The sequence below is a fragment of the Nanorana parkeri genome, unplaced genomic scaffold, assembly GCF_000935625.1.
Source record: "Nanorana parkeri isolate BGI_ZX_2015 unplaced genomic scaffold, ASM93562v1 scaffold11, whole genome shotgun sequence".
In the NCBI taxonomy this organism is placed as follows: Eukaryota; Metazoa; Chordata; class Amphibia; order Anura; family Dicroglossidae; genus Nanorana; species Nanorana parkeri.
In genome coordinates, this window is record NW_017306279.1 from 3,268,688 (window position 1) to 3,288,387 (window position 19,700).

Below are 19,700 nucleotides of genomic sequence, written 5' to 3' on the forward strand. Positions count from 1 at the left end.
GGGTTTTTCTTCTATATAGACAAACTTGTTTGGCTAATGTCCTGCTGTAAAGGAGTGAAATAATGACCTTGTGTTTCCCAGGTTTATGTGGCAGCTGTGCAGCAGCATTCCCAGCACCTTACCAGATCCTAAAGCGGTGTCTTTAATGACAGCCAAGGTAAATGCCAATATCTGCAGGTTTCATTGTAGCAGATTCTTCATCCTAAAGTGAAGTTTAACGTTTCTCCTCCCGGTCTGTTTACATTGCAAGGATTTTACACGTCTGCTTTGTAGACTCTTATTTGTTTCTAGTTTAATAGTGGCCCAAGAAGACCTTTTTATGAGAGAGGCGTAAAGTCTGTTGCTGGCTTCTCATTCTGTAAATGTCAGTTGCCGGGTTGCCATGTTAAATCCCTTACATCAGTGCTTTTTGCTATCTCATAAAAAGCACTAAAGTACAAAATGTCATGCGTAGCACTCGCATGTCACACCTTTTTGTGAAAGTGGGGTCCTTTACCTAGTGCAGAATTTAACAAAGTTAAGCTCAGCCATTTAAAGACGTTTTTAACTGTTGGATCTTATTAACTTTGTTCTTTTGTTGTTGTTTCTTTCAGCTCAGCACATCATTTGTTTTGGAGACTTTTATTCATTCAAAAGAAAAGGTATGTGATAAGTATTTTCCTTTCCTGTTTTGCATCTGACAGATTACTGGAAAAATTATTTCTTTTTCATCCATTAAGGGACACAGGAAGTCATAGAGCTTGTTCACGTTATTTCCATTGAGCTGCATTTTTCTTTAGACCACCACACATGTATGTGGTGGACAGGGCACATAAACAATGGTTTTCTATCTGCGCTCTTCACAACATACATGTGTGATGGTCTGCAGAAAAATGCAGCTCAGCGGACTTGGGGCAATAGTTCATCCCTGAATACTGCAACAGAGACTCTAAACTCTGTTTCTGACAGTTTAGAAACAGCTGCTATATGTTTACATTAGAAGGCTGGCAGGATTCTACCTATAAAGTAAGAGCAAAGGAACTTACTGATTTCATTGCACCTGTTGTGAACTAATATTGATCACAATATAATCTAAGCCCTGTTCATGAAAATATCAAAGTTAAGAGTTTGAGATCAAATATTGACAATATTTAATCACGTTAGCAAATATTATTTATGGGAGATGCTGAGAACTGGAGGTGCTAAAAGCATTCATTTTTAAAGGGGAATGTATCAAAACTGGAGCAAATTTTGAAGCAATCAGCTTCCATCTTTCATTTTTAAAGTTTAACTATACAAACTGAAGAGAGAAGCTCACTAGTTACTATGGGCAGCTACTCCACACTTTGTCTGTTCCAGTCTTGATAAATCCCCTCCCTATAGAATTTACTGTTCTGCCATAACATGGTTGCAGAAGGAAACCATGCTTTGCTTGTTCTGTAAGGCTACTTGCTTATGAACAGTAATTCTCTAAGGGGTTTCACTGGTTTTCTTTTATAACTGTTGTAGGTTCAATTACTTTTACCATATGATACGCAGTGTTTTCTTTAGCTATCACTTTTCTTGGTCTCTTTGTTTAGCCCACAATGCTTCAGTGGATTGAACTGCTGACAAAGCAGTTTAACAACAGCCAGGCGGCCTGTGAGGTAAGATATGTATAGCCTGTCTTGTAAATTATGCTGTAACAGCACTAGGCTCACATTAGCTTTGCCAATAAAATAGGAACTGGCAGGTTGTTTTAAAGCCACATTTCATGCTGATTGGTTGCCATGGATCACTGCTCCAGATTCTGTCTGCTCCAGTTTCAATAAATTCCCCCTTATTTATTTCAGTTTTAATCCTGTGTACAGCAGATGTTAGATTAAGAGAGTGAAAAGCAGCAGTATTAGCTAATCAGGAGACTACTGCATTGCACAGTACTGGCCATCTAATACTAAAAGCTAATAACAGGAGAGGGTAGAGTAATGGATGTATCAGTGTACTGCTACCCAGTCATTGTCCAGCCACAGGCTATGAAAGCTCCTAGTCCTGGTTGTATTGCTCAACTCAAGTTTAGTCTGCAGAGAGCTCTCAGGGAGTGCAGGAGCTGATTGTGCTTTCTGGCATTGGTACCTAGATCAGAAGACTGGCTGCACAGAATTATAAATCAATTGGCATGTAAACCCTTAACATATATGTATTTCATGTGTGTATTTGCTTGGAGTTCAGCTTTAACCAGCTTTGGCTTACCTCTTCTAAAATGTTTGTGTTATTTTTTTTAAGTGGTTCTTGGACCGGATGGCTGATGATGACTGGTGGCCTATGCAGATCCTTATCAAGTGTCCAAATCAGATTGTGAGACAGGTTTGTGCATATGCTAACATTGTTATTAGAACTGCTCACAATTGGAAAGTTGCACTTTATTTCTCTACTGTTCATTGACGGACACAGCTCTGAAGAATTAAAAAATGTAGGGTTATGTTGCTGCTTCCAGGAGAAATGGACACTAGGCAAAAAAAAAATGAAAAGCCTGCCACTTTAAGTACATAGCCCCTCCCACTTGTCCGTTTCACTTAGTGTCCTCAGGAGAATGGATGTCTCCATCTTTTATTATTTTAGTTTGTCATGTTGCTTTGAAGAGATTATTTTATCAAGAGCTGCTAGTTGATTCATGCCGGATAAAATAAAATCCATGACCACTCTTCGTTGTGAGGAAAGCCCTACTTCCGGGTGCTCTTCTTCCTCCCAGCTGCCTGGTATTGGTCCTCATCATGTAGTTAATTCTAGGTCATCTATATAAAGATGGTACTATAGTAACATTTCACGTTTGTAGGAGTACTTGGGACTGCCCTTTACTAAATTTCTGGCCTACTTCCAATTACTCAATGCGGTTTGGGCCCAGTTTGATGGCACTTCATTATCATTGTCCTAGTTAGCACTGGAAAAACTCCTACGTAGAGAGCTCTCTGCTAGGTTGATTTCTACCTACTATGCTGAATTGTGTAGTTGTAAGACTTCCCGCTTAGAGAAAGCTAAACAAAACTGGCTGATGTTTCTCCCTCAAATGGATCCTGATGATTGGTGCTGACTTCCTCCACTCATTCTGGTCTTGTAGGGTGATACGCAATTACTGGTCAGAGGTCACAACCTTCCTTTTTGGAATCGAGCTTGGGCTTGCCTAATGTTTGCTATCCCTCAGTGTGCCTGCTTGGGTTGATGAAAGACCTGTGTCTGTATTCTTATAACAAACACCTACTCAGAATCCTTTTCTTTTATGGAAAAAATGTATTCTCATGGTTTAAAATACTCCCTCACCTCCTACCTTGAGTGGATAGAAGAGACCCATAGATCAGATCCTCCCATGTCTCAGCTGTTTTGGACGGACTTTTTCTTTGCACTGTTCAAGGTCTTTTGGGGCAGGGTGTTATTATTCCATTTTTCCCTTGGCAGAATGTATACAGGGTTTTTACTCAAACCTGTTTAATTCCCAAACCCAAAGCAGTCTTTGGTCCAATTCCAATTGATGGCACTCAATTTTTTTTGTACATATTTAGAAAGTGCAGATGGAATCCATTCGGTTGGTTGTTGCTTCTTATCGACAAGGGGATTTTTTTGCTTTCCATCGCACAGACGATGCGCGTCTACACATTCCTGTTTTTCCAGCTCATCAATGTCTCCTTTGATTTGCTATAGGCAATCATTTTTATCAATATGTGGCTCTTCATTTCACCTAGCTTTGGCTCCAAGAGTCTTTCCAAAAGTTCTTGCTCCAGTTCTGGGACTGTTTCAACGCAAGGGTGTTCCAATTATCGCACAATGAAACAATCTGTTGCTTTGCAAACAGTCTATTCTGACTCTAGAACTCAATATCTCGATAGTGCAGCAGATTCTGGAGAACTTCAGTTGGATTCTGAACATTGAGAAATCATCCCTAGATTTGTGGCATCGCTTGGATTACTTGGATCTCTTGTTGGACACACTTCAAGCAAAGGTGTTCCTCCCTGAGGACAAAGTGCTGAAGTTGCAAAGTAAAGTTCGGTTTTTGCAGTCCTGTCGTCAATCCTCCCTGATTACCTGCATGAGAGATCTGGGATTGATGGTATCCTTCTTCAAAGCGGTACCATTTGCCCAGTTTCATTCCAGGACATTCAGAGAATCATTCTTACAGCATGGGACAAGTCTCCTCTCTAGCTGGACAAGATGACCCAATTGAGTGCCCAGGCAAGGATGTCTGTCGTAGTGGGTGGCATCCCCTGCATTGTCAATGGGGAAATCATTTATTACTATAACCTAAAAGATTGTCACGATGGACACCAGCCTTGTTCAAGGACTTGTGCATGTTGGTCCTCCTGTTTGGTCTTGCTCTTCCTTCATGGCATTTGAATAATTTTTTCGGTTCTTCAGAAACCTCCTTTTGAACCTAATCAAGATTTTTCTTTGTCATTGTTCTCCAAAAAGGTTTCCTTTTTGGTGGCTCCTACCTCGGCTAGAAGGGTTTCCAGATTATCTGCTTTTGTCTTTGGTTCATAAGGGCAAGGTTGTTTTAAGAGTGTAGACTTCCTTTTTACCCGAGGCAGTTTCTGCTTTTCATCTTAGTGAAGACATTGTTTTCCCTTCACTTTGTCCGGCTCCTGTTCATCCTAAGGAAATTTTGGCTATCGGATTCTTTGTCCTACAACGAAGGTCCTAAAACGGTTGTTTTAGATCTACTGTTTCTAAGCGGATTTGTACAAACTTATAAGTTATGAGATAAATTGCCTCCCTTTCTGGTTTCTGCTCATTCTACTTGGGCAATTAGTACTTCTTGGGCCTTTCAAAATCAGGCTTCTGTTGATGATATATTCTGTTCACACTTTGGCAAAGTTTTATAAAGTTGATGTTTCTGATTCTAGTTTTGGCAGAAAAGTTCTTCAGGCAGCTGTTTGAGTTCCATTTTTTGTTGCTCCGATTCTTCTGGTTGTTTTAGACCGCCCCTCTATTTGGACTGCTTTTAAATGTCCCTATGTATCCTCATCAGTAATCGCTTCAGATCTGTGTCCCTCAATGGGCAATGGAGAAAATAGGATTTTGTTCTTACTGTAAAATCCTTTTCTTGGATAGGTAATTAAGCCTTTTTTTCCCCCCGGGAACCATTTTTTTTCTTTCAGTGATAACAGGTGAAGAATTAGTACTTGAGCTAAGATAAGCAAAGTTTGTATAAATGTTTTACATTTCAATGCAATATACTTATTTTAGTTTTCCCAACTTTTGTTTTATTCCCAATATTTGTGTGTTTGTAACAGATGTTCCAGCGTCTTTGCATACATGTTATTCAAAGGCTGCGATCTGCACATGCACACCTCTATCTTCAGCCAGGCCTGGAAGATGGGTATGTTTACAAGTTAATCAGTATTGTTTTGTAACCAATGTGGACCCTTCAGATTTGTTTATGTATTTTACTCAGAGGATTTATCTTAAACCATCTCATTTTATTCTGCGTTTTGCAGATCCGTAAGCGTCACTTTTATCTTTACTCATAGAAGCTTTGATATGTTTGAAAATAGGGTGCTGCTATTCCAAATAGTTTTTCTGTAAATGTATTCTGTTTACTCGCCACACAGTGGGAGAGATTGTGCCCATCAGTGGTGTCAGTCGGGGGAATTGTGCCCCACCAATGATGTCAGTAAAGGGAAATATTCCCTATCATTAGTGTCAGGAATAGTGCCCCAAGGGCCGGTTAAAGGCAAGCAAGTCCGCACTCAGGCCCATGGCCTTCAGTTTGGGGACCACTGGTCTAGTGTTAGTGGTATTAAAAGGACCCTGTACAACCAAACTACAATAAAGGGTTAAAAGAAGACATTGAATCCTCACCTTTCTTGCACCATGTTGCATGCTCTGGTTCCTGCTGTTTATAAATAAGTACAGTATACAATAGGGAGCTGTGGATTGAACCACTGAGTGCAGAGGTGTCAGATTCTGCAGCCCTTTTGCACTCTCTCTTCTCCGCAGTAAACGGCAGGTGGGGTATTTAAAGTGGACCTTTCACATCAGTATGAAGCTCCTCATGCTGATCTGAAATCATCTTTTCTCCATTAGTTAAACAAACCCATTTTTATTTTATTTACAATTTCTTGTTTTCTACTTCCTGGTCTTCTTTGGCAAAAGTGATGTAATGTGCCCAAGGGTCGCATCCCGGGAAGGTTAAATCAGCGGTTCATTATTGGGAAATCTCATCTGTAATCTCACGAGATCTCAGGGAAAGGCATTTTCCTCCGCTGAGATAATGTGCATGGTCACATGTCCTAGTCACATGTGCCGGGGTTCCAGGAAGTAAAGGGAGATGGATTAGTCTGCCCTTAGTAAAAAATGGCCACTGTGAGAAGAATGGGGAAGGGAAAAAAAAAGGTATGCAAAGAATAGAAAGCCGGCCATTATCTTTGACTATCTGCTTGTAGATGGCCATTACTAAACATGTCTAAAGGTGCCTTTGTTATTTTGAAGATATGGGTAAAGGTCCTCTTTAATGTTGTCTTTGCAGGAAGGTCTTTTTTTCGTATATTTTTATTGTAGCGAGTCGTTTTACAGGGAATGCACAATCTTTTACATTTTTTAAATAAACCTGTAAGAGATCAGCTTGATATACATGATCCTATTTTTAGATCTGGTCTAATGTTTTTTAAAACACTGTTTTTATACTGTATATCATTTGGAATTGTATATGTACAAAGGTAAAGCGAGCCATATATGGGCAGGCCAAATTCTTTTTTTTTTAACATAAATGCTCTAAAAATATGAGACACAGCTAGCCACCTTAAAATAGATTATACCAGTACTGTGCAAACACTTTAAGTCAAGATGCTTTAAGTAATAATTAAATCAACAGTTTTCTGGTTTTATCAACTAACAACCCACAAAGTGTAGAACCAGAAACAAGCCTTTTTATCAAATATTTGCGTTAAAAAATCAATTCTCCCAGGTACACATGCCCACAGTTAGGGATCGTTTCCACCAGCCTGTGCGCTCATCGCACTGTCCCATGCCTGGAACGCAAGGGATCACATACACAAAGTCTCCTTGCGTTCTGTGGTGGGGGGGCATGGCAGTGCAATCATATCAATGGCACTTCAGACACGCCCCCCGCCCGTAGTGCGATTGGCTGCACAGGACTGTGTGGTAATAAAAATCATGCATGCACTATTTTTTGCGATCGTACTGCACTGGAACGCAGGGGATTTTATTACCACATAGTCCTGTGCAGCCAATCGCACTGCGAGCGGAGGGCATGTCTGCAGTGCCATTGACATGAATGGCACTACCATGCCCCAGAACGCAAGGAGACTTTGAGTATGCCATCCCTTGCGTTCCAGACACGGGACAGTGCGTTGAGCGCACGTGCTGGTGGAAACGAGCCCTTAAAGGAGAACTATGGGGTAAGTGTTTTTCCCCATAGTTCTCCTAAGGGTCACAGGAGGACACAAACTAGCGTCCTCCCATGACCCAAGGTATGTGTTCGCTCACTTCTCGATCTATTGAGCTGGCGTGTGACAGTTTAATTGTCACAGGTCGGCTCGAACTATGAGGTTGAGTGAAAATCACTCACCTCATAGTTCTCCTTTATGGATTTTGCAGGTACTGCCTGATTAAACAATTATATGAAACAGGTGATAATGATCCACAAAATTTATATGTAGGCGAAATTACAATCATTAATCTAAACAGAATCAGCTGTGTAGGAGCAACGAAAATTGTTGAGGAGAAACTATGCTCTACTAACAAACTGAGGTAGCTGAAGGCAATTCAATGTAAATTATGGCAAGACTGAGCACAGCAACAAGGCTGGCATTCCTGCATCAATAAGGTCTACCACAGGCAGAAATGTCAAGACACTCACGTGGTTTCAGAATTGCTGTCCAAGTACAGTGGTACCTCGGTTCACGAACGCTTCTGTTCGCGAACAATTCGATTTAGTCCTGGAACAGCCCCCACAATATCCCACGATATCCCTGATCTCAACATTGAGTTTTTCTGGGATCACATGAAGAGACTGAAACAACTGAGGCAGTCTAAATCAATATAAGAGCTGTGGTTAGATCTCCTAGATGTTTGGAACAATCTACCTACGTTCCTTAAAAATGTGTGCAAGTATACCTAGGAGAATGAATACTATATAAAAGGTAGGGTGGAAATGCCAAATATTTATTTTGTTTTTACACTAGGTTTTTAATTGTCTCTTCTAACCATTTAATTAGTCACTTCTAACCATAACCTGTATGGTTATACCATTTTGTTGTGTCCCAAGTTCTCAAAGCCACGGTTATCATAGATTGCACTTATGCGTGTATGATGGCCAGAAAGCCTGAATGCATGCAGTTTGGAATAAATGGCTCTATAATATTAGGGTATATTTGCTCTCTACACCAGTTGTTCCAGATGTGCATCTTGGTAATGGGACGTGAAAGGAATAATCCTCTTATTTTTGGGATATGTTCCTTCTGTTCTAAGCCGGCTTTACTGTGATAAAAACGATTTAGTTAATTGTTTTTGAAAGCATCCTCACTTTACACATATTTCTTAGGTGCCTAAAACATTTGCACATTACTGGACATTCCCTTTATTAAGTAGGAAATGCTATTTAGGTTCACTAGTAAAAAAAATATATATATCTTTATTAGAATTTAATATACCAATGTTCCTGACTTGCTTTTCAGCTCCGACGACATGGATGGGCCTGTGGAGGACATTGGCAGCCGCTCTTGTGTTACTCGCTTTGTGAAAACATTACTTTCTATCATGGAGCACGGTGTAAAGCCTCACAGTAAACATCTCACTGAGTACTTTGCCTTCCTGTATGAATTTGTCAAGATGGGAGAGGAAGAGGTATTCATCTCTGTATACATCGGGTTTGGTGGTATATTTATTTACAGCGTGTTCAATGTTTAACTTCAAATTTCTCTTTCAGAGCCAGTTTTTGCTGTCCCTACAAGCCATATCAACCATGGTACATTTTTACATGGGAACCAAAGGGCCTGAAAATGTAGGTAGATCAATGCAGTGACGACACATATGCATATTTATTTCTTGTATATCTTTGCTTTGTGCTAGTAAATCGTGTCCCATTGCTGAGTTGCTAGTTTAACCCTTTCGCTGACAAGCCCTGCATTCTACTTTTCACCTCAGCTGGCCACATCATTTTTGCAATTTTTTCACCTTTTTTTTTTTTTCAACTGCTGCTTCTAGAGTTTGTAAAAGACCCCCAAACCATACATTTCCTTAAAACACAGAACTGGTAGAATAAAAAGATGGTGCCACTAATTTTGTAGGTCCAGCGATAATTGCGCAATGTTTCTCAAATCAATTTTAAACCGATAAAAGTACACAAATTGATAAAAGAACACTAAAATCAATATCAGTGCACAAAAACACTTTAATGTTCACTTGTTTTTGGGGCACATTTGATTGTGTTTAATAAGTACACTGTGGACAGCCCAAAGAGAATGCGACAGTGAGGCGACAGAGAGAGACAACCAGGTGAGAGCATAACTGTGCGGTGAGAGAGACAATCCAGCCAGACAGGCAGATTAGAGCAAGGGAGAGAGACAGACAGACAGATCCGAGACACACAAAAGAGAGTGATAGAGGGAAAGTTTTCCCCTACCAACATGAGTAGAAATCTTGTGATGACTCAGGGAATAGTTCTCTCTCTTCTCTGTCACAGCCGCTGCTGATCATAACAGAGGATATATTTGAAACTTGTGCATGCTTGGTCATCCTGAAGGGGACGGGGTAAGCACAGTCTGATCAGCCCAGCAGAGATTACCCGACCCTCCGAGACGGATTGAAGTTCCTCTGGAGGGAAATTTGATTTTCTAGGACGAGCAACAATGTCACACTTTCTTCCTTGATGTGGCTCTGAAGAGGTGTTACAAATGTAGTGTAGTCATTCACATCCAAATACATATTTAACATGGGCATCTAGACAGCAGTATATAGGCTCCAATAATATAATAACGGAAATACAGGGCCCAACAAAAATGAGCATGGCATCTCCCAGTGGTTCTCATGCATTTGAACATGAATCCCTATACCCTGTCTGTATAAATTTTTTTTGGATGAGAGAAGAAGAAAAAAAAATATGGATGACTGAAGTTTGGTTCAGCACTCCTAACTGAAGATAGTCCCGCCTGGATTATCCTCGACCCATGTCAACATGGGAACAAAGGTGCCCTGCAAAGGAAAAAGGCTTTGCTGCTGCTGCCACTAGTTTTCCCCTAGTGGCAGCAATTCAGCTGTAGCTGGTTTTACTTTCAAGGAGACCCAGTCACTACAAAATCTGTGGAATCTGCTAGGGGGCACAGAAAGTAACATCAGCTTATTCTCAAAGGCATTGTCCACTATTTGAAGAAGAAAAAAATGTATAAACGTACAAGTCTACCCATATTTACTTCAAAAATAAATGTTTATTACATTTTTAAATTTGAGCATGCAAATGGCATCAGTGCAATGCACAGGCTCCTGCAGACTCTTCCCCCAGCCCTAGGCCTGTACCACTTTAATGGGCCAGAGTAAGTAATCATTGGATTACAGGCACTTTGATGTTATCACACTTGTGCTCTATTGAGATCTAGGAGTCTCTTTGCCGTGGTGGCAGGTGGGACTTGTAGTCTCTTCATCCATACTATTGCACACCCTTCTTATGCAGTGTTGTAACTATTCATGACAAAATCTAACAAGCCTTTATTGATATCTCATTGCACGAAGATTTCTTCTTCATAATTTCTTGATCAGTTGTCAATTACAACAAGCAGAATTAAATATTGAAGTACTGAAAAACAATTTTTACTTTGTAATCAAGCGGGAAAAGATAGAACTTCCTTAGAGTTTTTGTTGATGCCTGTGGCGCCTTTGGGAGGCATTATCACTAAGGGAGTGAGTAACCGCTAGAGGCCTAGGGGACAGTTAGACCAGCCGTACTGTTTGTGGCCCTAATGGGCCAAATATAGAATGTAGTCGCTTCCTGCCAGTGGAACAGGAAGATAATATTTTACCAGCGGGGTGCAGAAAGCAGTAAAAAAAAAAACCACGTTGATCTGACCTTTTCTCTATATAAACTGCAATCATCTTATTCTACTGGTCCTTTTGCTTTCAGAAAATGTATAATGTTTGGAGGATGGATCTAAATTAATTTTGTGTCTTGCGCTCCTCTGTTGGAAACTGGCATGGCCACTTCCCTCTCCCATCCCAATGCCTAACCTGTTGGGATGACATTTGTGTGCAATGCAGTACATTCTTTTTGGATTGTGGTATTGATATGCATTATATTACATTGGTATGAACCAGGGCTGAAACCGTTTTCCTAGCTGGGATTGTTGTTTCAGCCACAGGTTGAAGTATTGTCTGAGGAAGAAGAAGGGGAAGAGGAGGAGGAAGAAGATATTCTGTCACTGGCTGAAGAAAAGTACAGGCCAGCTGCTCTTGAGAAGATGATCGCTCTTATAGCTTTCCTGGTGGAACAGTCCCGTTCAGAAAGGTAGGCTGATGACTGTTGTAGACTATCATACTTGGATGTAACTTAAAGTGATTTCACTAAATATATTGTCTTCAAAGAAAGGAAGTGAAATTATCTTGTTATGACATTGATTAATTGCAGGTGTTCTAATTTTTCCTCCTATTTCTAGGCATCTCACATTGTCCCAGAATGACATGGCAGCGTTAACAGGTGGAAAGGTAATTTTTTTTGTCTGTGTTTGATGAATATTCACATGCCAAGAGCATGGATGAAATTTTTGTTAACATTTTGCTAAGTATTTATTAAATCATCTTGCACCTTTTATCTTTTAGACTATACCATATGGCATGTGCAATTCCCTGATTGCATAATATGTTTGTTTTTTGTAGGGCTTTCCTTTTCTGTTCCAGCATATACGAGATGGAATTAATATCCGACAAACCTGTAACCTCATTTTCAGCCTTTGCCGATACAACAACCGTCTTGCTGAGCACGTAAGTGCAAGACTGTCATGTAATAGATGAGAATGGAAGTTGATGGTAACCTTCACTTACTCTACAATTGACCTGCATTTAACAGAAAGCAAGACTAACAAATCAGTGTGACAGGAGTTTTTTTTGTTTGGTTTTTTTTTTTATATTAAATCCAAACATGCTGGAATAAAGGTGCAGAAAGTGTGTAAAAGATTTTAACTTTTAAGAAATCCTTACTATTTGGTAGCAGAAAGCAGTTTTCTTTGCCAAGCATTCTGAATGCCAAGTTTTAAATAAAAAGTGTCTTAGTCTGTATAAAAATGATGTGGATGCTGGTTGCACACCTTTACTGTGCTCTGACCAAAAGTAATGGATTTGTTTCTCGGAGTGACCACTTCGGATGGCGCTGTGCAAATACTCAGCAGTGTAGAAGTAAGTCAGCAGCACTCAAAGTGCAAAAAGTAGTTGCTTTATTGAAGAATATCGTCATATAGGTTAGAATGCCAACGTTTCGGGGCCATGCAGGGTCCCTTCATCAGGGCATCACTGTGTCGCCCTGCTGAAGGGGACCCTGCATGGCCCCAAAACCTTGACATTCTAACCTATGTGATAGTTAAAGTGCAAGTAGTAGTTGCTTTTATTAAGTGCGGCAGACCTATCTCTACACTGCTTCGCCTGTCCGTAGAACACATGAACAAATTGAAATATCTGGTTTGCCTCTTTATATGTTGTACCATTCCTTTCTTTTTAGATTGCATCAATGCTATTCACATCTATAGCGAAGCTGACCCCAGAGGTATGAAGCACATTTTTTTTAAAACTAATCCATTCAAGGATTTAGGAATTGAGGTTGCAAGAGAACCAGTCACAATTGGGCTTATGCAAGAATCTGAATATTCGGTATTTAATAATTCATAGTTATACAGGCTTACTTGAGAAAGATTTATATTTCCCTGTTGTAGCTTTACTTACTTTGAGCCTGACACTTACTTGCCAAGTTTTCGAATTAAAGCATTTGCTCCCTGTCAGCTTCCTGACGCAAACGGCATAGGATCAGAGGGGATGTGTGAGGACAGGCTATAGGCAGGTCAGCAACTGTCAGATTTCAGGTGACTTCTGATCATCTTGATAGCCCCAAAAAGACCTATACTTTTCATCTGACTGGTATGTTTAATGGTACTCCTAAACATAAGATGTTTGATGCCTGTTCTCACCAATTACAGGTCAGAAAACAAACCTATGTGAGTGGGCTTATTGCAGACATTTCCTGGCCAGCTGATCTTTGGGGGTGGGGTAGGTCAATTGAGTAGCTTGGCTTTCCCAGTCGATTGCTCTGATTCTTCTGCAATAAGGCCAGATTCAGTAATTTTCTGTTCCGTGCATCCACATATGAATTTGGCATACAGAAACATGTTAGGGCTTTTCCCCATAGTTCTCCTTAGGGTAATGTGAGGACACAAACTAGCATCTTCCCGTCACTCTAGGCTCAGTATACCGCAAGCTGTAGCTCGTGGTATACTGAGACGCCGCAGTATACAGCGAGCTGCTGCTCGCGGTATACTGAGACGCCGCAGCTGAAGCGGATCCCGACAATTGTGCCGGGATCCGCCCAGCTGCGTGACTGACAGCTGGCTCTGCCTATCTAGAGGCAGAGCCAGCTGTACCCGCCCCCTCCCCCGTCCGTTCCGCCAGTCAGCGCTGGCGGATCGGGGAGGGGGGAATCCAGCCCCTCCCCTGTCACGGCAGAGAGCCGTGACAGGATCGAGAGGTGAGCGAACGCTGGTATGTGTTCGCTCACCTCCTGATCTACTGAGCCGACCTGTGACAGTCTCATTGTCACAGGTCGGCTAGAACTATGAGGTGAGTGAAAAGCACTCACCTCATAGTTCTCCTTTAGCCCTCGTTCACACCTGAACGTTTTGTAGCGCTTTCTACGCTCGACGAACGCTCTACAAAACGCTCAAAAATATAAATCCCATTGTATTCAATGGTCTTGTTCCCACTTTGGCGTATTTCCGCCCGTCCCTAACGCGCTACAAAACGGCCCACGCCTGAAAAGGTACAGGTACTACTTTGGGCCGTTTTGTTGCGCGTTTCCATTGAGATACAGCCAAGTAGCCTTCGGAAACGCGCGACGGTCGCGCAACTTTTTTACCGCGGATCGCGGTAAAAAACCGCGCGACGGACGCGCATATGCAATACGCCTAGGTGTGAACGAGACCTTAAGGATAAGGAGCTTTTCTTTCCACCATGTGACTAAAATTGTTAATCTCATTGGGCTCAGCTGAAGATAACTGTCACTTTTTTAAAAGTGTATTAGTTTTGCTAATTGAACCTATGGTATCCAATGTGTGGGGGAAACCATAGTCATAGTTTTCTACATTCTGAAATATATGACTTTGCAGTGTGTCAAAGATCCCATGTTGTTACTTGCTGGCTTTTCTAATTGTTATAGATCATTTAGAAACTGATGGTTTCTTGGCAATACTGTAATCACTGCATGCTTGCAGGAAGCCAAGACAGTGTCAAGAAAGTCATTTAAATCGTTTATAAATACTAATGTGACATTGGTTATTGCAGGCTGCTAATCCTTTCTTCAAACTGCTGACCATGATCATGGAGTTTTCTGGTGGGCCCCCTGGAATGCCTCCTTTTGCATCCTACATTTTGCAAAGAATATGGGAGGTAAATAATTTTATGTTAATAATCATTTCGATTCTTGGGACTTATAGTTGACTGAAGATGTATTCTAACTTGTTGCTGTACCTTTTTTTTTTTCTTTTCAGGTCATTGAGTATAACCCATCTCAGTGTTTAGATTGGCTGGCAGTGCAAACTCCTAGAAACAAGCTAGCACACAGCTGGGTCCTGCAGAATATGGAAAACTGGGTGGAGCGTTTCCTTTTGGCCCACAATTACCCCAGAGTGAGAACATGTAAGTTCCATTTACTCAATGCCTTTATTGTAACATTTTTTAATAAAGAACTTCAGGCAGATTTTTTTTTTTTTTTAATAAACATCTGCTGTGTAAAAACTCTTTTTTTGGTTCATTGAGGGACACCAGAAATCTTCGAATTTAGACTGTTATACTGTGGGTAATACTGCCGCCTACAGGAGAAATGCACACTGGCAGTAAAAAAGGCCAGTAGCCAGTAGAGTATAACCCTGCCCACAACCAGCATGTAGTAAAGTAGTACCAAGAGCATAAAAGAAACACTGAGATGAGGGACCTACGTCCTTCAATGGACTCCAAGAAAAAAGGCTTTATGGGAGTGCAAAATTCCTATTTTCTATAGTGTCCATTGAGGGATACAGGAATTCTCAGACTGTCAGGCTAGCCAAAAGCAGCCCCACAGAGTGACAGACAACCTAGCAAGAGAGGCTGACAGGCCCAAATAGACCGCAGAAAGCTGGGAACGGTCTACAGCTCAAAGAGCTGCATGAAGGACCTAATGCCTGAAGCTAGCATTATATGAGTCCTGAATATCCACCTGGTAAAACATAAGAAAAAAAAATAGAAGACCAGGTGGTAGCCTTGCAAACGGAAAGGTTGCATGATGCCGAAATGAACAAGAAGCTCTCACAAGTCTAGTAGAGTGTGCCTTTATAGGACACGCTGGAACCTGATCCTTAACACCATCAGTTTGGATGATGGTCTGCCTACGTCACATAGCGATGGGGAACCTTACCAGGTCCATCCAGAATACAAAAGGAATCTGTTCTTCTGAAAACGCAGAGGCTGAGAGATAGACTATCGCTGCCCTAACCACATTCAGACAATGGAGGGATAATTTCCATTTGGTGAACTAGAGCCAGACAGAGGGATGAGTTAAACAATATTCTGGTTAAGGTGAAAGGCAAAAAAATACCCAGAAAAGGAGGAAGTACTTGGTCTCAGCACCACCTTGTCACTATGCAAAAAATGGGGTATCTTGCAGGATAAGGCTGCCATTTCTGACACTTGCCTCATACAGGTGATGGCTACAAGAATCACCACCTTGTAGTTCAGAACAGAGAGGATTCTCTCTGTGCTTTAAAGATAATGGTGATGTGAACCCATCAGAGAGAACCAGATTCAGATCCCTTGGAGTCGCAGGGGGAACTACATGCGAGACTCCTATTACGAAGGTCCAAATCAAGTAGTGAGAAACCATCAGTCTGAACAAGATAATCCTGGCAGAAGTGCCTCAAAGTGTTTAGACCCAAACACTGGTCCAGAAAGAGCTGCAGGAACAACAGGATTTGTCCCACTGAGAGACTCCTAGGATGGAAGCCCCGAAATTCGCACCAAGTATTCCTTCCATGTCTGATGATAAAACTTTATAAGAAGTGTCTTTACTAGCTTTTTAGGAAAAACACATTCCTAGATGCATCCAACACAAAAAAACAAAGCTTTATCAGCCATGCTGTTAAAGCCAGCCATCATTAAGTAGGATGGCAAAATGATCCTGACGACTTGCACAGCCCACAGATCATCTGCCAGGAGTCTTGCCAGAACAGAGTACCACACCTCATAGCAGCATTGAACCCTGTCTTGCCACAGTGAGACATTTGATTTCTCCCTAATGGTTGATATATGCCACTGCCATATCATTGTCTGACTGTATCCAAATTGGATGACCTTTCAACAGAATGGTCAAGTACTGCAGAGTCCGCCAAATCAACTGAAAATCCTGGGTTTTCATCAAGAGACAAGACTCTGGTGAAAACCCCAGCCCAACAGGCTGTCAATCTTCCTAAGGTCACTATAGCAACACTCTTTCAGATTCAGACAAAATTTAGGGAAGAATCCCCAACACAGCATCAGTCTGCCACATTCACTCATGAAGACGAGTCCTCAGAGACACGGTCAGGTGAAAACTGCCTCAACTCTGGACTGGCCAATCTATAAGGAACTCTCAGACAAACTGGCCTAACCTGAATAGTGGAGTTCTGTGTGAACAGGAACATAAACGGTAGTCAATGCGGACTGCAGGCCTAACGCAGAGAGAATGCCAGTTTAGGCATTGAACTAGGAACCTGCTCTGCTTGTCTATATGGAGAGTTGTTCAGGGTTTCCATAACTTCCAGAAATTCAGGACCATCTCGCAGAGATGAGACTGGGAAAACCTCTTATTCTTAGCTAGCTGGAGGAACTATACAGGATTTTGTATTATCTGCCCTGAATCTACCAGCAGCTGGTGATAAGTCGGATAATATTTGTTGCTATAAAACAAAAAAGTTTCCTGGAGTTCTAGTTTAGGCCCAATTAAACTTCCATTTTAAATCCACCCAATTAATTCCAGGTGTGTCAAAACAAAAGGCTTGTCTGCCTTTCTTGTCTGTAGTAAAAAGCCTGAAACCTGCCAGTATACTGTAGAGAAGGACCCTTGCTGTGTTTCTGGAAGCTGTGATTTGACACTTTCCCTGCTGAGTCAGACCTTTAGCTCTACAATCAGAAAAGCTCCTTCTCCATGATAATTGGAGAGCTCTAGCTCTGACTCAGCAGAGGGTGTGTGGGACCTCTGCAGAGAGACACCTTACTTCCACATAGAGGGCAAGGGACCGTCTTTGCAGCATGCTGACAGGGCAAATGCATTTCTACTTGGGCTGTGGCTGCCTTCTAATAAACACAAAACTTTTCAGTTTGTGTCTTCATGCCCCTGGAATGTATTTAGCTGATTTAAACTGAAAGTAAAGTACAGTTTTATGGAAGTCACCTAGCACAGTTTATGCTGTACAACTATTTGAGGATCTGTCTTAATGCAAACAAATTGTGAAAATGTAATGATTACACTGAAATGTACTTGCATGTTTTCTTTATTAACCTATAAAAAGGGTTTGTTTTCTCCCTGGGGAAGGGGGGAAAGGGTTGAAAGAAATATTTTAAAGCCTATCTCTGGGTAGACTAGAGATTGTCTAGGAGAATAGAGTAAAACTGTTTTTACTTACCTCATCCCTGCTCCCCCCTCGGTCAGTGCTCTGTTCTTCTCCCCCCTCCTTGCCAGCTTTTGGAATGTCCCTCAGTGTCTTCGTGTCTTGTGCAGGTCTACTGATCCTGCATTAGATGTGATGTCAGCGGTCCTTAGACCGCTGGATCAAAGGGGAGAAGAGGTTGTGGGGACCAGTCCAGCAACCTTGAGAGAGCGTGGAGTGAAGATCAGGTAATTAAAAGTGTTTTACTCCAGTCCCCTAAACAGAAAAGAGGACTTAACCCTTGCAGTGCGGGGGTAGCTCCACTGCAGGGGTAGTTTTTTGGTTTGCCAACAAATGGATGTTAACATGATTTTCTTCAAAAGAAAATCTCTGGTTGCTCTAACACTCTCTTATAATGATAGAAGTTCTCATTTTTGCTTATACTTACCTTGGTGTTACTGTGTGCTGTCAGTTGGAATGTATTTGTGGGCAATCTAAAACTTTCACAACGTCTTTAGTTTCCAGGACTTTCAAAATAAAATAACTGCCTGCAAAGCTTTCCCCAGTCATCTTCCAGGACAGCCATCGAGATATAGGCTCCGCCTGCCTGCAACAGGAAACACATCAACCACATTAAATAAATAGACTCCTCCTTCCATCCCAAGTCAGTTTAAACTAATCCTTATTGTTTGTTACAGCTGCAGCCTACCTGTTGGTGTCACTAATACCAAGCAACTCCTTTCGTCAGATGTTTAGATCCACACGCTCTCTTCACATTCCCACACGAGACCTGCCCCTCAGCCCAGAAACCACAGTGGTACTACACCAGGTGTACAATGTCCTTTTGGGCCTCCTTTCCAGAGCGAAGCTCTATGTTGATGCTGCTGTGCATGGTACCACCAAGCTGGTGCCCTATTTTAGCTTCATGACTTATTGTTTGATTTCCAAAACTGAAAAACTTATGTTCTCCACATATTTCATGGACCTGTGGAACCTTTTCCAGCCAAAGTTGTCTGAGCCAGCCATAGCCACCAACCACAACAAGCAAGCGCTGCTTTCCTTTTGGTACAATGTCTGCGTTGACTGTCCGGAGAATGTGCGCCTTATTGTTCAGAACCCTGTAGTGACCAAGAATATTGCCTTTAACTATATCTTGGCGGATCACGATGACCAAGACGTGGTGCTCTTCAATCGTGGTATGTTGCCAGCTTATTACGGCATTCTTCGGATGTGCTGTGAACAGTCTCCTGCCTTCACTCGTCAACTTGCCTCACATCAGAACATTCAGTGGGCCTTTAAAAACCTTACGCCACATGCCAGCCAGTACCCTGCGGTAAGAGAGCAATGCTGAATGTTAATTATTGTGAAAGGAACATTAAGTACATAATGGAACTTTTGTATGCATAAATATGACACCAGTTATTTGATCTTAATGTAAAACAGCTTGGAAAAAAACTATGGAAAGAGCACAGTAAACCTTTTCAAGAAAGTGAGGGGAATTTATCAAACTGGAGCAGATGGAATCTGGAGACCAATCAGTTTCTTTCTTCAGTTTGTTCATTTAAGCTTTGCAAATGAAAGAGAGAAGCTGATTGGTCGCCATGGGCAACTGCTCCAGATTTTGCCTCCTCCAGTTTTTGTTTTTTTCAATTCTTTATTTTATTTTGAAATATTTAGTACAAAACAAAACAAAAAAAACATATGTCCAATGGACCAGGAACATGTACAGACCTTTATTTGGATACAGCAATGAAATACAAAGAAAACATCTTGTGAGTACCAGTGAAGGATGTTATGGTAGAGGTTCTGAGACACTTCGAGGGCCGGCTCAGGGTAGAGCAGGCTATGAGTATGCTGATTCAGGTAGTGTGGGTGTATCACACACCTCGG

General features: G+C 41.5%; 1 protein-coding gene across 1 annotated transcript in view; it reads left to right on the forward strand.

The window, feature by feature from the left end:
• Positions 1-19,700, forward strand: part of USP34 (ubiquitin specific peptidase 34) — a 135,972-nt gene that overhangs the window by 95,506 nt on the left and 20,766 nt on the right. The window contains exons 54-67 of the mRNA XM_018555855.1: positions 82-157; positions 594-641; positions 1,560-1,625; positions 2,242-2,322; positions 5,241-5,326; positions 8,646-8,814; positions 8,897-8,971; positions 11,313-11,464; positions 11,613-11,661; positions 11,833-11,937; positions 12,668-12,712; positions 14,497-14,601; positions 14,703-14,850; positions 18,509-19,143. Of these exons, the coding sequence (XP_018411357.1) occupies positions 82-157; positions 594-641; positions 1,560-1,625; positions 2,242-2,322; positions 5,241-5,326; positions 8,646-8,814; positions 8,897-8,971; positions 11,313-11,464; positions 11,613-11,661; positions 11,833-11,937; positions 12,668-12,712; positions 14,497-14,601; positions 14,703-14,850; positions 18,509-19,143 (1,840 nt within the window). The remainder of the gene's footprint in view (positions 1-81; positions 158-593; positions 642-1,559; positions 1,626-2,241; positions 2,323-5,240; positions 5,327-8,645; positions 8,815-8,896; positions 8,972-11,312; positions 11,465-11,612; positions 11,662-11,832; positions 11,938-12,667; positions 12,713-14,496; positions 14,602-14,702; positions 14,851-18,508; positions 19,144-19,700) is intronic.